We start from the raw sequence: 14,865 nt of genomic DNA, 5'->3' as shown, positions 1-14,865 counted from the left end.
ATGTACACTTCTAAGCAGAGCATGACAGTCGCTGAGGGTACCTTATCGGCAACTCCGAGTACTCATCATTGTAGAGACTCATGCCTCTCATGGTGTGATATGGCACTTTTCACTAGGGAGTTCATTGCACGAACTTGCAGCACCATTCTGTGTGCTATCTGCAGCTATCCCTATATGAGGCGCAGCTTTCCCGCGCTTTACGATGTATATGCGCGCGCGCTTTCCCGCGCTTGATCGCCCTATAGCGCCAGCCTTCCGGAAGCATCCATCCACTGTCCACCAAGCTCTCTAGTGCGTGTATTTCCATTTCCCTTATTTACATATCATTCCACCTTTATTTATATCATGGACCCTTACTTACATACATATATCTTTACATACCTTACTCAGTAGCGATTCGGCTCCGCATGACAGCGCTTAGGCGCCATATAAGTGCCAGCATTACCTACCAGGAGAGAATTACTCTACCTCCCACTTACCCATCTACTACCTAGCAGAATATAGTTGCAATCTATTCCTTGGCACCTCGCACTCACATCTCTTGTTATTCATCATATCACCACTTAAGCAAACTCACTCTTACTCTCACTTGTTTCCGCTCACGCGCGCGCGCGCTTCCCGCGCCTCGCGCATACCTTCCCTTTCCCGCGCCTCGCGCGCACCTGCGCGCTTTCCCGCGCTTCGCATTGGCCGACCAGTAGCGCCTTCAGCACCTACTACCAGATCCTTGCTGCACTCGCTTCCCCTTTAGGGTCGAATGCACTTGTCGTCTCAAGTATAGCAGACTAGGCAACGCGCGACCTCACAACATTTACAGATACAGTCAGGAGCATCATTTGTTCCTCTTGGTATTGTTGTTTCTACATTGTTATTATGTTCCTGTCTTGTCGACTCTTCAACATCATTTGGGAAGTCGCGACCATGAGCGCAATCATGCTGTGGACAGTATCTTGCAACCGTTCTTGATGGTGAATGCATCTCTCCGACATGACGTAGTGTTGATATGGGCTAGATCGTTTTTATCATGTTACATCCGGAAATGACAAGACTCACGGGCATCCTATGTTGTCTGCAGGATTCTGTTTGAAATCAAAGTGTATGTGGTTGATGTAGCCATTGTTCTATATTGCTCTTTTCGCATGGAATGCAGCTGACAACTATGACGGCACTGTGGAAATAGTAGGCTCACATCGTGGATGTGAAGTAGGAAACAGAAGATCCAAATAACTTGCAATGAGTGACATTGCCGAAGCCTTTTTTTTGCAGTGATGCTAAACATTGAACGAGTGAGGGAGCCATTAAGTTGACCATATCATTGAGCTGTACCACATCAATCGTGAGCTTTTATACAATATTCTCCGAAATGCTGTATATTGGCATGCTACTACCCAAATTAATAGTAGCCGCCCAGAATCATGATCGCTGTCCACCCACAGGTACATCCTGTACTCAAGCTGTGTGAATAGCTATGCAGCATACTCACATCTTTCATATTTTTTTTTCCATATAAGCATTCCTGCTGTCGACTGGTTCCATATCGTTGTCTTTCCTGCACAGCTAAGTAATAGTCTCATCCTTTTATGAATCATTTGAGCGGGTACGCTGTTAGGCTTTAGCCCGGCACTCGTTCCTGAAGGAACGACTACCTTCATTTTATTGGACTCCCGGCCATGATGATAGCAAATATTCTTACAACTATATTGACCAACTGTACAAACCGCTTCGATTTCACCATCTACGAACTATCCACTTGCAATATTTGTAGCCAATCCATCTATTTACATCATAATGCGACCATAGCGGCCGGGCTCTAACACGAGCGACCCTACCCATTATATGGTCATTGATGATCGTGGGCAAGTCAAAATCAATAGCAATAGTCTGCAGCTGTGGAGTCAAGCATCGAGCATCGTATTTAGAGTGACCCTTTGAAACATACCCCCATTTCTTGTCAGCAACGTGAACGTTTGAACCTGGTCACTGTGTAATGAGACAATACTTTGCGCAACAAGATAGACGAGGTAGTAGTGATAGTGCTTCCTTGCAATGTACATGCACAGGCTGAGGCTTTCTAGATCATCGGCTGTATACGTGATGCATCACAGCGAATTCATCAGAATATCAAAGCTTTCATGTAAAAATTATGGGGGTTGTGATCATGATGAAAATGGCGAATCCAAACGAGCGAAAGTATCAATCAGAATCTAACACCGAGCTCGAACTCGAACTCGAGAGAGAAGTTGAAGGTGCTGCCGTCATTGCTTGTCCTTGAAAGCACGAGTTCAATCAACAACCGGGAAGGATAAACAAACAAATAACTCACTCAACCGTGATGGCTCAGTAGCAGGCCAGATACTTGTTGTATTGATGACACGAGTATCGGAGTTGTACGTCACAGTTGCCCCGGCAAGACAACCACGTTTCCGAGAGTGGGCCATGAAGCTATGGTATTGCGTGAAAACTTTTGAACATCCTGTGCCTCTGCAAGTCCACACTGCACCAAAGTGAGTGCTCAAAGTATGCCGTGGGATGGTGTCCGCCCGCATCCAGCTGCTGCAACCTGACCAAGGGCAAGTAATTATCCTATCCCCACCACCTCGGGCGTCCCCATGCCACCGCTGCCCGTGGCAAATGATAGAGCATCTATCTGTCTTAACCCAGAGACCACAGGGAGAGTCTTCGCGGTTGCATACATGGACGTCTATGCAACCATTGTCGGTATTCTGGTTTCTAAGTTCTTCTTCGTCAACTAGAACACCATCAACCATACAAGCCCGAGGATAACCTGGTTGCTGGATTTGATGCCCGTAGGCAATTCCGTACCCCAAATGATGAGAGACTTGATGATCTTCAGAGGGGATTGTAGGTAAGGTCACGCTGCCACTAAGGAAAGATGGTTGGGCGCTGAAGGAGGTGGTAGTAGTACTAATCGATACTGGAGGGATAAAAATTGACTGTATGGTCAAGGGCAGCTCCGGAGGCAACAAATGATGGTGAACTTGAAGGGGAGCGTGGTTGTTCAGGTCATGGGGTGTCGACTCAAAGCCAGAAGAGTCTGTACCAAGGGCTGCTGTTCCATGCTCCAAGCTTGAATCCATGCCACTCGGCGCTTGATAAGGTCCATACACATTCTCATGAAATTGTGGGGGTATCATTGGGTCCTGCGGACTATGAAACCAATGGAAGGAAGGATGAGCGATAGGTCAAATGGTATGTAGACTCAATTACCTCGAGTGGTCATTGTATAACATAGCATCGGGGAAATGATTTTCGACAGGTTGTATACCACTAGTACTGCTGTCACACAGACTAATCATACATATACCGGGATGCACACCTTATTCGACCACGATAACACACGCCTGAAGCGCCATTGTCAAGCTGTACTTCTACAGACGACGGCAATAATGCATTTCTGTAAATAGGAGGTAAAGACAGAATAGCGCTTGACAAAGCACACTTACATTAGATTGGGCGGCCCCCCAAGTGACACCTCTAACAGCTGATAAATGTCACGAGGAAAGTATACCACTACCCTTGTGTTGGGCAGAAATTCACTGCGAGAGGTCAGGTCTGATAAGTTTGATTAAAAGCACAGACATACTGTGTCGGCAATGGCAAATCGTCCCCTATATCAAAAGTGAGAATCGGAACGAGACCCGGGATGATATTGTTGATTGACATTGAATCAAATTTGTAAACGAGCAAAGTTGGACAATGACAATCGTCACTGCATAACAGCTACATTAAGTATTGCAACTGGCACACTACTAGCCAAGGAGGAGGCGGGGTGTAATAGCACAGCAAGGTTAGCTGACTGTCATATCCCATATATTCACGCTTCTCTTCCGGACTTCGGACCCTTAGATCCGGTCCAGTCCGATGCATAGATCCGTGTCCGATCCGATATCCGATAAGCTTCTTAATTCATTTCCTGTTCATATAACGTTAAACACAGCCTATTCAGTATTTCCTCTTCCCGGTGTAGAAACAACAATACTGAGAGGAACAATTGATGATTGCTCCTAACTGATATATTTGTGTTGTGGTCTTTGCACTGCCTAGTCTGCTATACTTGCCTGACAAGTGCGTTCGACCCAGGGGTCTGCGGTCTGGGAATAGTCTTGGGGGTAAGTGAGTGATGTGGAGTCAATAGTCCGAGCGCGGGAAACAATGTCCGAAGGTATAATTATGATGTCCGATGCAAAAGCGTCGGGTCCGATGTTTTCGGGGTTTCGGGTTATCGGGTTCTGGTTCGGGGTGTCGGAAACTAATAGTAACGCTATAGCGAGCGTCGGAAGAGCGAGCGGTGTGCGCGATAATAACAATGACTGATACGGATAATGAAAGAGCGATGATATTCGCAATATCAACTAAGAACTACGAAATATCGGGTTTGACCACTAAGCATCGGGGAACTGCTCCCCTCTACTTGGATGATGAATAATGCTCGAGGTCAGTCCAATATATATGTAAGTACGTAGAAATGCGGAACCCGTAGGCGAAAGTAGCGGCGGAGTATTTCGGATCCGAAGTACATGTAAATAAACATGAGGCGCTGCGGACTATGGGAAAACATGTAATAGCGCTGGCTACGACATGAGTGATGTGTGAAATAATGAACTACACACCTAGTGGGGCTAGCAAGACGGGACAGGACACGGATAGGACAAGTGCGCGGGAAAACATCGGGTCCGATGCGGCCTAAACGTCGGGTTGGCAGGTTAGCGTCGGATAACATCAGGAAGTGATTAGCATGTGACGGGTATTTGGCGTGTACTGTGAAATAGCTCGATACGAGCCCAGCGCCAGCTCGTGTCCTACACCGGTGTAGAGACTCATGCCTCTCATGGTGTGATATGGCACTTTTCACTAGGGAGTTCATTGCATGAACTTGCAGCACCATTCTGTGTGCTATCTGCAGCTATCCCTATATGAGGCGCAGCTTTCCCACGCAATGCGCGCCATGCGCGCACCATTCCCACACTTTACGATGTATACGCGCGCGCGCTTTCCCGCGCTTGATCGCCCCATAGCGCCAGCCTTCCGGAAGCATCCATCCACTGTCCACCAAGCTCTCTAGTGCGTGTATTTCCATTTCCCTTATTTACATATCATTCCACCTTTATTTATATCATGGACCCTTACTTACATACATATATCTTTACATACCTTACTCAGTAGCGATTCGGCTCCGCATGACAGCGCTTAGGCGCCATATAAGTGCCAGCATTACCTACCAGGAGAAAATTACTGGACCTCCCACTTACCCATCTACTACCTAGCAGAATATAGTTGCAATCTATTCCTTGGCACCTCGCACTCACATCTCTTGTCTTGCATCATATCACCACTTAAGCAAACTCACTCTTACTCTCACTTGTTTCCGCTCACGCACGCGCGCACTTCCCGCGCCTCGCGCGTACCTTCGCTTTCCTGCGCTTCGCATCAGCCGACCAGTAGCACCTTCGGCGCACACTACTAGATCCTTGCTGCACTCGCTTCCCCTTTAGGGTCGAACGCACTTGTCGTCTCAAGTATAGCAGACTAGGCAATGCACGACCTTACAACATTTACAGATACAGTCTGGAGCATTGTTTTGTTCCTCTCTGTATTGTTGTTTCTACACCGGTGTCTCGGTTAGACTTATTACCGGTATGATTACTGATCTGTTATCCTATGCTTCATTTCCGACTCGCGTTTGATAAGCTTTGCATATGCTTCGTACATAGCCTCGGACCTTTGCTTATTGATCCTTCCGTTATCCTCTTAGTATATAAACCCGTGTATATTTCCTGTAGTACCTCAATTCGAATATCATCTTAGTTTGTCCTCTTTCTGTCCTCCGGACTTGAGTCTAATCAACTCTTGTCGATCTCTGAGACTTCGGATCGATTCCGATAGTCTACGTCTCCGCCTCTATCTTCGGATAGTCTATACTCTGTTTGTTTCTAGTCCGGATCCGTCCGGATTAGTCTTATACATGTTTCCGATATCTGGAAGTCATCCGGATATAACTATGAGACCCGTCCGGACCTTCGGATGCGTTATCGTTAGTCTCTGAAATAAGGGACAGTACTTGGGAAAGGGGCACAGCGTACGAGCTGAGGCCAAAGTCCTTCGGATCCGATCCTACGAGAGTATGACCTTAACACTGACCCACAATACAGCTGGCCCATGATACAGCTGGCCCATGATACAGCCGGCCTATATATAGTACAGAAAATTTGGTTAGCCCGCAGTACAGCAAGATTAGCCGGCCCAAAATCACTAGGTCCAATAACAGGTAAAGGGAAGTGAACTGCGTTGAAATGACGAAAAAGCAGCCACCATGCCCTATGGTGGGCCTGCAGAAAATTCGAAGGCCATCAAGAAGACGATTCACCCTAGTACACTGGTCAACACGCGAGCCCACTAGATTCTATCACAATGTACTCCTCATTGGGCATCGCCGGCACATGCAAACTGTCCATCATGGTGTTCCTTGACAAGCAGTGCGACTTGTATGAGCAAGAAGACCCTCTTGCAGACGAGTCCGCGCTCGAAGAGCGAAGAGGATAATGATGACTTTCGAGCAGATGTCGAGTAGTTGCCCAATCACAAGGCGGGACAATACTCAATTTAACTGGTTGCAACACAGTTGCTGTATAAAGCAGACATAGAATGGGTAAAGTCCTCTCTTGATTGAAGTGTTGACAAGACCGCCAGAGGTAGATGTCGCGCTGTGATATGAGCCTGTCTCTCCTTATATAACATTCCTTGAGAAGCTGTGGATCAATTAGGCTGTTGCCGAGGACAGATGGGCCACTCGCTGTATACCTGTCATTATGTGATTGGCCATGGTTCGCCACAGCAAGCCGTAACGGGCCTCAATGGGAATGGGGCCGGGCGCCGCATAGCTATAGCACAGATTGCCAAATGGCAAAAATTAGCAACTTGAAAATCTCACTGGCATGACGAGACCCTACACATACAGTTACTGTAGTAGCACTTCATTACTCAACATAATGGTGAGGGTAGGCTCAAAGTGAACCCAAGTAGCAAAACTCCAGTGCTTTCATGCTTTATGGATAGCTGGAACCCTGGTAAATTTTCGCAGCTAACACAAACTGATATTCTTGGTGCGGAAACACAGAGAGTGAGCCCTAGTATCGAGCCTTAGCCTGAGGCTCTAAGAATAGACCAAGCAACAGCAGTCCTACTAGTTAGTATACACATACACTGCATACACGACAAATGGGTGGCATATGTATTAATTCGTCAGAACACGTCGCCACCCATTGGGCCTCAGCCCCCGAAACGGCTCCCAGGCCACTCCTAGTATTTTTCACAGTCTAGTGTACCTATTCTTCATCAGGAAAAACCTCCCCTGAGAATTACTCATATATTTACAACATTATGTTGTTTTACTTGACTTTACTCAGTTTTTTCAGTTATTATTATGGAAAACTACATTATCACGAAAATTATGTGTGTCCTATCTTACATTGAAGTAAGTGTATATACAACCCAGAGCGTGGATCTGGTAAAGGACTAAAGGCCGAAAACCATTTGACATAGGCAATATGCTGTGGTGGTGTGAACCTGCAAGACACGTAAATCTAATGATTTTTTTATATCAGTGGAGGATCCAGTGGACTCAAAAAGTCTCACCTTGTGTAGACATGGCTCTGAGCAGAGTGTGTATGGAGTTGAGTGTTTCAGTCACATGTATCTCATCATTCCAGAACTTGATTTGGTGGGAGTTGTCGATGAGCACGGAGTCGCAAGGTAAATGAATGTTCACAAAAATTTGAAAATTGAATGACTAATGATTACTAATCCTGAAGCTCCCTTGGTTGAAAATTGTGAGGTCCTGTTACGACTTGGATAGGTCGAGCCTTCTCTAGTTGGATTGACTAATCGTCTAGTGGTCACGCGTAGACAGAAGGACAGGTTCTAAGCTCGATCGAAGGTCGAGGTATCCTCCGACAAGCTTGGTAAGCGCGGCGGCTCGTCAAGCCGTAGGGCTAACGGATGTACGGCTAAGGTAGTGTCGGCTTGCCTTAGAAGTGCGGTCTAGACAGAGGGACTGGGAGTCTCTCTGAGAGGATGTTCTGGGGAAAACCAAGTATATCAAAGTAAGGAATACAATGATATGTGTCTATCTTATATAGTGTTCTAACTACATAGTTCAGGAGGAGTCTGTATCTGTGGATCTATCCTAGTCAGAGATAAGATCCATGAGACAAGCCATGCTTGTCTGATAAGATGCAATGAGGCGCCTCTTCTATGTCAAGATAAGTACATGAGGCGCTCCGGCCTCAGAGTCTATCAATGCATGAGGTGGCATGCATCGGTCTAGTTCTACATGAGGCGGACGGCCATCATGATGGGATCGGGAGGCCTTCTAGGCCAGGGGTGACGTCATAGCAGCTCTAGTTCTAGACTGCTCTAGGTATCCAGTGGCATCCAGGCCGCTCTAGTCTTCTGGCGGTGTTCCGCCGTGTCGGTAAGTCGGGAAGAGGGAGCATAGGGTGAAGGCAGCATGTTATTGTAACAGGTCCCATGTGTCAACGAGTCACATGACGGTTGGCTTTCAAACTTCACCAAGTTTCACTGTTGTTCACTGACTGATTCCCACCTTTACTTCTTTCCACACTTCTACAACATCATCTATGTCTGCTTCTCTCTGGCGGCACTCAACAATCTTCTGGCGGATTTCAATTTTCTTTATGTCATGCTAATGTTTTCATTCATTATCTTGTTAAGCCTCTGGCTTCAGCACTCTGTTCATTTCCATGAACTGTTCTCTCCTGCAACCGTCCTCGTAGGTCTGCTTTTCTATCACAAGTGTATGATCAACGAGTTTGGCGAGCATAACAGGACTGCACCCATGCAGATCATATTCTTCCGAGACGGGCTTTCTGATGGCAGATATGCCATCGTGGGCAAAGAAGAAATTGAGGACATCACAGGTGAGTTAGTCCAGCGACGGCCATTTCCTTTCCTAAAAGTATCTACTAGGGGCGATTGATGATATCTGGCGGAACAAGGACTTGAAAACCGGAATTAAAATTAACTTTCATAGTTGTCAGTAAATGGCGAGTCTTCAATCCTTTCTATCCCCTTGCTTCTCTCACTCATCTACTGCATTTCGTCAAGACACCATGTCCGATTCTTCTCATTTGTATGTTTCAGACTACACACCGCATTCACCTCTGTCGCACTCAATTTATGTAAGTGTTGCTACCACGGTGAAGGTGAGGAATCTTGACTGTGGGTGAATACACTAAAGGTAAGGGGGCTCTACAGCAAGACCTGGATACGAGAATACAACTCGACCCAAAGGACAGCTACTGAGAGAAGTTCCTCGCGAATAAGGTGGAGGGAAACTCTGTCAACTAGACGGGCGCTGGTAGGCACGAGAAGGTAGCGCGCATGAAGGCGCGCGTAAGCGATATGAAGGCGCGCGTGAAGCGCGCGTGAGCGATGCGAGGGCGCGCGAGATGCGAGAGGCGCGCGCGTATGCGGTAGCGCACTTATGAGTGATAAGGGATATGGTTTCAAGTATAATAGAGGCGCGAGCTGTAGCAGATGGAGAAGTATAATCAGATTTCTAGTACTAAGGTGCACTACACAACTTGCAGTATACTGTGATAAATGGGGGGAAAAAAGTAACCGAAGTAAAAGAACTTCCCTCTATTTAAGAAGGGAGATAGCGCTATGCGGCGCTTCCGAGCGCGGTACCGAACCGAGTAACCATATCAACTCTAAATATAATCTAAAGTCTAAGATAGACTTTCTGTATGTAAGCGCGGGAATCGGACCGAGTGCACATCAATTCAATGAAAGAGATAAGAATAACGCACCAGCAAATCAGTGAGGACATAGGACGGACGGACGGACGGGTAGGCACGAGAAGACCTAAGGGGAGGCGCACGGACGCGCGTGGAAGCGCGCGAGTGCATATGAGGCGCGCGAACATATGGCGCGCGCGCGGGAGCGCGTATGACTGATCCTTCGGATAAGAGCTGGAATATGTAAGGAATATGTGGTTCGTGGGGCCATATGTCCGGCATTGAGAGGCGCGAATCTCTACAACGGTTTGTGTTTCCTTGTTTGTTGCTGCCTCAGCTCATGGTGTGCCATCTTAGGTTGAGTCCAATATAATGGTGGCAAGACTAGCAAGTTCAATATGGAGCTTGTCTGACTTTTGAAAGAGCAGATTATTGTGCACGTCGACTGGGCAAACATGGGTGGCGAGTCTGATTAGTGTTTTTTTGCGCTATTTCTTTCAATGCATGCTGCCGCTACTAGTCTTGTCAAGTAAAATCTCCTGCTCATTAGTCATTATGTAATGTATCATATGTCGAGTCTCAATGACAATATAATGTTTACCTCATTTTCATTGATATTGCTTTAAGATAATATGGAACAAAGACTCCCTAATACTGCACACTTTATTGCATTTTATTGCATTTTATGCCACTTTATTGCAACGAAGGCGTCGGGGGCTGTTGGTTAGTTCATAAATATCACTAACATGAAACATGACGATAAAACCCAATAAAACACCATTATTCACGCAAATTTGCCGTAATTCCTGGGGAAGGTTTTCCCTGATGTTGTCCAACTCGGAATCAGCGAGCAACGTGATTGGAGAAGTGTAAAGGTCCTATGATTTCAGGTATTAGCTTGGTGATTCTCATATTTGTATTTGTATTTGATATCGATGAGCTATAGCCAATATTTTTACGTATCGGGTTCCGACCCGAGCATCCTGTCGTCGGTCGATCGGTACTATAAGAGGGTACATGCCGCATTTCACTCTTAAGTTTGAACCTACCACTCCCTAGAGAGTGCGCACACTAAGAGGCCATCTAAGATCCAGTGGTTGAGATATGAATACATGCATAAAAATAAATTGGAAAAGTCAGCCAATGCGTAGTAACACATGTGCTACGGTACGAGACCTAGACATACAATTGCTCCAACGGTGCTAATGGCAGGGCCACCCTGCGGTCCGTGCTATCCCTCTGTCATCCTCGGGCTTACATCAAAGCTGTGCGGATTAAAAAATCGGTCTTCTGTTACGATGGTGATGCCTGCCTGCCTCTGCAAGAGCTTGTACCGGCCACGTAGTAGGCTAGCTATTAGTAACGGTACCTGGAAAAACCCAGAGTGCGAAAATCTGAATCAGTGAGCGCTGAGAGCAATACTGCGTGAACGGGTGAAAGGAGAATCACGACAACTTGGTTTGAATGGACCTTTTGGCTCATTCAGTCCCTTCTGATGCATGAATTAGCTCGCCATCAACGAGATCAAGAAGAAATCATGCTCACCCATTCAGAATCAATTACCGACCTGTCTGAGACATGCCTTTCACATCGATGGTACGAACGCTAGGGTCATACGACACACGGTTTCCATGACCAGTGCCACTTGACGTACACTTCGCAACATGAGATCTCCAACAGTGGTCTCGAGTGAACTTTTTCAAACACCCGTTGCACTGAAATGTTTCGCAGAAGTGTTTGCACAGAGTATGTCGTGGCACAGCACCCTTCTGCATCTCGGCTTTGCACTCGGCCCATGTACACAAGACCGTGTTGGTGTCACCCCCACGAGCAACCCCATGCCATTTCTGCGCATGGCGCTTGATTGAACCCTTGTCGGCTTTCACCCAAAGGCCGCACGGTGAGTCACTGCGAAGACATTCGCCGACGATTATGATGTCGTTGTTCGTTCCTTGGTCTGGAAGGTCATCCTCATCTATAAAGCAGCCATCGATGTGGTAAACTTGAGGAGAAGCTGACCGCTGAGTATCATGCCTACGAAATGGCACGACTCGGTCAGTGTGCTGCACGAAGAGATTCGGTTGATGTGCACTAGGAAGAAGTGTCTCTGTCCTGGGTGCTGGAATTGACGATGATGACTGCGGTGGAGGGTGAGAGGGTGCCATACCATAACGGGAATGGTCTGAGCGACGGTACACTGGACCATAGAAGGATGTGGTAAGCGATTCTGAGACGTGTCTAATGTCGCCTTCGTCTCTCGGAGCAAGGGCCTTGCTTTCGTATGATGCAGTGCCACTGAACGGCTGCGATACTGTGTCCCGCCGTAATGGTACAGGATTTGCAAAGAAATAATTTCTATCCGGAATTCCACCTGAAACATGTGCATGAGCAGGCGGACCGGCATCCGACATGTAGCAATTATTTGCGAAGCTCCTTGTGCTAGATAAGGGAAAAATGAACCTGAGTGAGATACCGTGTGTAAACTTGAATACCTTGCGTCAACGTCGGAAGGCGGAGTTGCGTGATGTAGCCGAGGGGAATGGATGGTATTGCCTTCGTAGCTCTGAGCAGGGAAATTGATTGTGTGCGATGGTACAACCATTGCCGAAGACTGCATTGATGTGTCCTGCAGTGAATGCATAGACACTTCAAGAGAATCTCTATTTGAAATACCATATGGAACATGAGCAGCTGAACCGACTTCTGCAGAGCGGTATGCACTAGATGAATAGAATGGGAGGAAGAATGAGCTCAGCATGAAATGCCATGGACAGACTCAAATACCTTGAACCACCGATGGCGCCAGAATGTGTAAAAACATCTCTTAAGATCACCATCAGATGGAGCGGTCGCAATTTACCGAACCACACACCTAGGCTGTGACTGTGCATAATAATGCAGGAGAAAACCGGAAGGGACGTTTTCACGAGAACGCGATGTCGTGTCCCTTCTAAAACCAATAAGAAGGGAATGATCATTTAGTGGTGAAGATTCACCTCAACTGGTCAGACAGCAAAGGTGAAATGTTCTGATGTTGAGGATACCCCGCTGGAAGTGTGCTATGACGAGACTTGTAAGTCGCTAGTGCTCCAGCTAACTATGCCTCACTCACAGACTGCCAAGCTGGGCTGCTGGAACGTGCATTGTAGGATGTGGCTTTCCATCGGAAATGTTGTCGTCTGATCGACCCATACTGATAAATTCCAAGTTTGTTGGAAAGGTGCGAACGAATGAGCGTTATATAAGAAATCAGATGCTGGTCAAGGCCATGAGAAAGGGGGCTTTTCGAAAGAGAAACCGCCACTAACCAGTGCCAAACATTTCTAAGCTGGCCTCATTAACTTCTTCCTGTGCATCCCAATGGCCAGCAAACTTTAGATCTCAGAAGGTACTTATTAGAAATCGGATCACAAAACGTGCCATCGACCCACGCCGTTCAAACCTCCTCTTAGCGGGCCACCTTTGGGAGTATAGGGAGCACAAAGTCGATCGATAAATATGGAGCAAGTGCAGTTAAAAACCCAGTCAATTTGAATGCCCACAGATAATGAGATTTCTGCTTAGTAAAACTCCAAGCGAGCAATGTATTGTGGGATCCAATTTGACAGCGTGTAGAACACGAGCATTAGCGGCGATCAAGAATTGGTGCCAATTCTGCAGGCTGCACTTCATCAGGCAATAACGCAAGCAGCGCCGACAACCCCTGCATCCAGGAACCGCAGCATCAACACCCGATTCAACAAAGAGCACGCACACGTCAAGACCCAGTGATGTAAATATTTCTGAAGTCAGAAACAATACGAAATGTATTGACCAACTCGTATAACGCAAGCAGCGCCGACAACCCTACATCCAGAAACCGCAACATCAACACCCGATTCAACAGAGAGCACGCACGCATCAACACCTGGCGATGTGAATATTTCGCGAGATGCATGAAGGCACAACGCAATATTGTCATTTCGTCCCAATCCTATGGTATTATTGCCATTGATTTGAAACAAAGGCAACAGGTGAAGTCAAGAGCAATACGAAAAGGATTGACCAACTTGTGAACTATACGATATCATCATTATCTTGGAGACCGCGCACCAAAGAGAAGTTCACTAAAAAGATCAGTCAGTGAGCCGCGTAGGAGCTAAATTGCAATTGACGAGCAGCAGGGCAGTAAAATGGCAGCATGGTAGTTAACTAGAGAAAGTCGCAACGTTGGGACGAACTTAAATACATTCATTCAGGAAAGACAATGACACATTACATGACCGCGGAGCTGTTGACGGTATTTTGACACATATCCGACTGGAGACTGCGGGAGAAGAATAAAAACCGGGATTATATAATATCGACGGATTCAACCAAGTTGAACCTTCTCAGACAAGGTTTGTACCAGAGGGTTGCTGTGAAGTCTGATGGCGTGACAACCTGTGGTACAGCCTACTTGTTAAAATCAGCATTTCTTCACAGGATCAGTTCCCTGAGTGGCCATTTTACTGCAACTATGAGTAATATTTTCAAGGACGCCCTCCCACCTGGTAGTACTACGATATAAATCAGTATCAAGTATATCATGATGTAAGGCTAATCACGGTGGACGAGGCACCCACAGGGACTCCACGAGTCCTAACACTGATGGACAGTGTAATTAGAAACCAACGGAGAGAAGTTCATACGCATTGAATGGTCGTGGAACCCTCACATGCCACGCTCTCATCTGACCTGAAGAGCTGAATGCTGGCTGACAGTGGCGTATCATGCATGACAGCTCGCGGCAAAGTCCCTTGATGTTTATGGCTATCACGGTCAAAACCTGTAGTCTGAAAGAAGTTCAAGTGGTGGTTGCTGCTACTCTGGCCAGAAAAGAACTGAATACATCGACTCGGAGGCTTGAACGTATAGTCGTCGCAAACGTTTGCTACAAGTGCTCCCATGGAAGTGCTATATCATAAAGTTATTCACGCCTAACATCTTAACATCGATAATAGCAAACTTAGCTCTAGCGAGATTGGGCTCACAGTCTTTGGTGCTTTGCAAGCATATTTCAAGGTAAGTGAACTGCCTGTGCACGCTGGCGAGCGGGTAGGCTGAA

At 46.7% G+C, this 14,865-nt stretch overlaps 3 protein-coding genes across 3 annotated transcripts; 1 reads left to right on the top strand and 2 right to left on the bottom strand.

Moving 5' to 3' along the window:
• Window positions 1-1,778: 1,778 nt before the first annotated feature.
• HD556DRAFT_1306980 (uncharacterized protein) lies at window positions 1,779-3,684 on the bottom strand (the record flags this gene model as incomplete). Its single annotated transcript, XM_041299980.1, has 6 exons — window positions 1,779-1,825; window positions 1,940-2,083; window positions 2,324-3,168; window positions 3,338-3,415; window positions 3,465-3,557; window positions 3,605-3,684. The coding sequence occupies 6 exons, from the start codon at window positions 3,682-3,684 to the stop codon at window positions 1,779-1,781; spliced, it is 1,287 nt and encodes a 428-aa protein (XP_041162175.1).
• A 3,757-nt stretch (window positions 3,685-7,441) lies between these two features.
• On the top strand, window positions 7,442-9,016 carry HD556DRAFT_1306979 (uncharacterized protein; the record flags this gene model as incomplete). Its single annotated transcript, XM_041299979.1, has 7 exons — window positions 7,442-7,492; window positions 7,623-7,679; window positions 7,728-7,770; window positions 7,924-7,979; window positions 8,446-8,491; window positions 8,814-8,957; window positions 8,997-9,016. 7 exons carry the CDS (start codon window positions 7,442-7,444, stop codon window positions 9,014-9,016), a joined length of 417 nt encoding a protein of 138 aa, XP_041162174.1.
• Window positions 9,017-11,338: 2,322 nt separating this feature from the next.
• Window positions 11,339-12,971, bottom strand: HD556DRAFT_1441514 (uncharacterized protein; the record flags this gene model as incomplete). The annotated part of the gene is made up of 6 exons (XM_041306314.1): window positions 11,339-12,218; window positions 12,272-12,499; window positions 12,564-12,602; window positions 12,652-12,729; window positions 12,776-12,838; window positions 12,892-12,971. 6 exons carry the CDS (start codon window positions 12,969-12,971, stop codon window positions 11,339-11,341), a joined length of 1,368 nt encoding a protein of 455 aa, XP_041162173.1.
• Window positions 12,972-14,865: the final 1,894 nt, after the last annotated feature.

The sequence above is a fragment of the Suillus plorans genome (assembly GCF_016647745.1).
Source record: "Suillus plorans strain S12 chromosome Unknown HD556scaffold_18, whole genome shotgun sequence".
Lineage (NCBI taxonomy): Eukaryota > Fungi > Basidiomycota > Agaricomycetes > Boletales > Suillaceae > Suillus > Suillus plorans.
The sequence above is the reverse complement of the archived record's forward strand: the minus strand, read 5'-3'. Positions and strand labels throughout refer to the sequence as shown.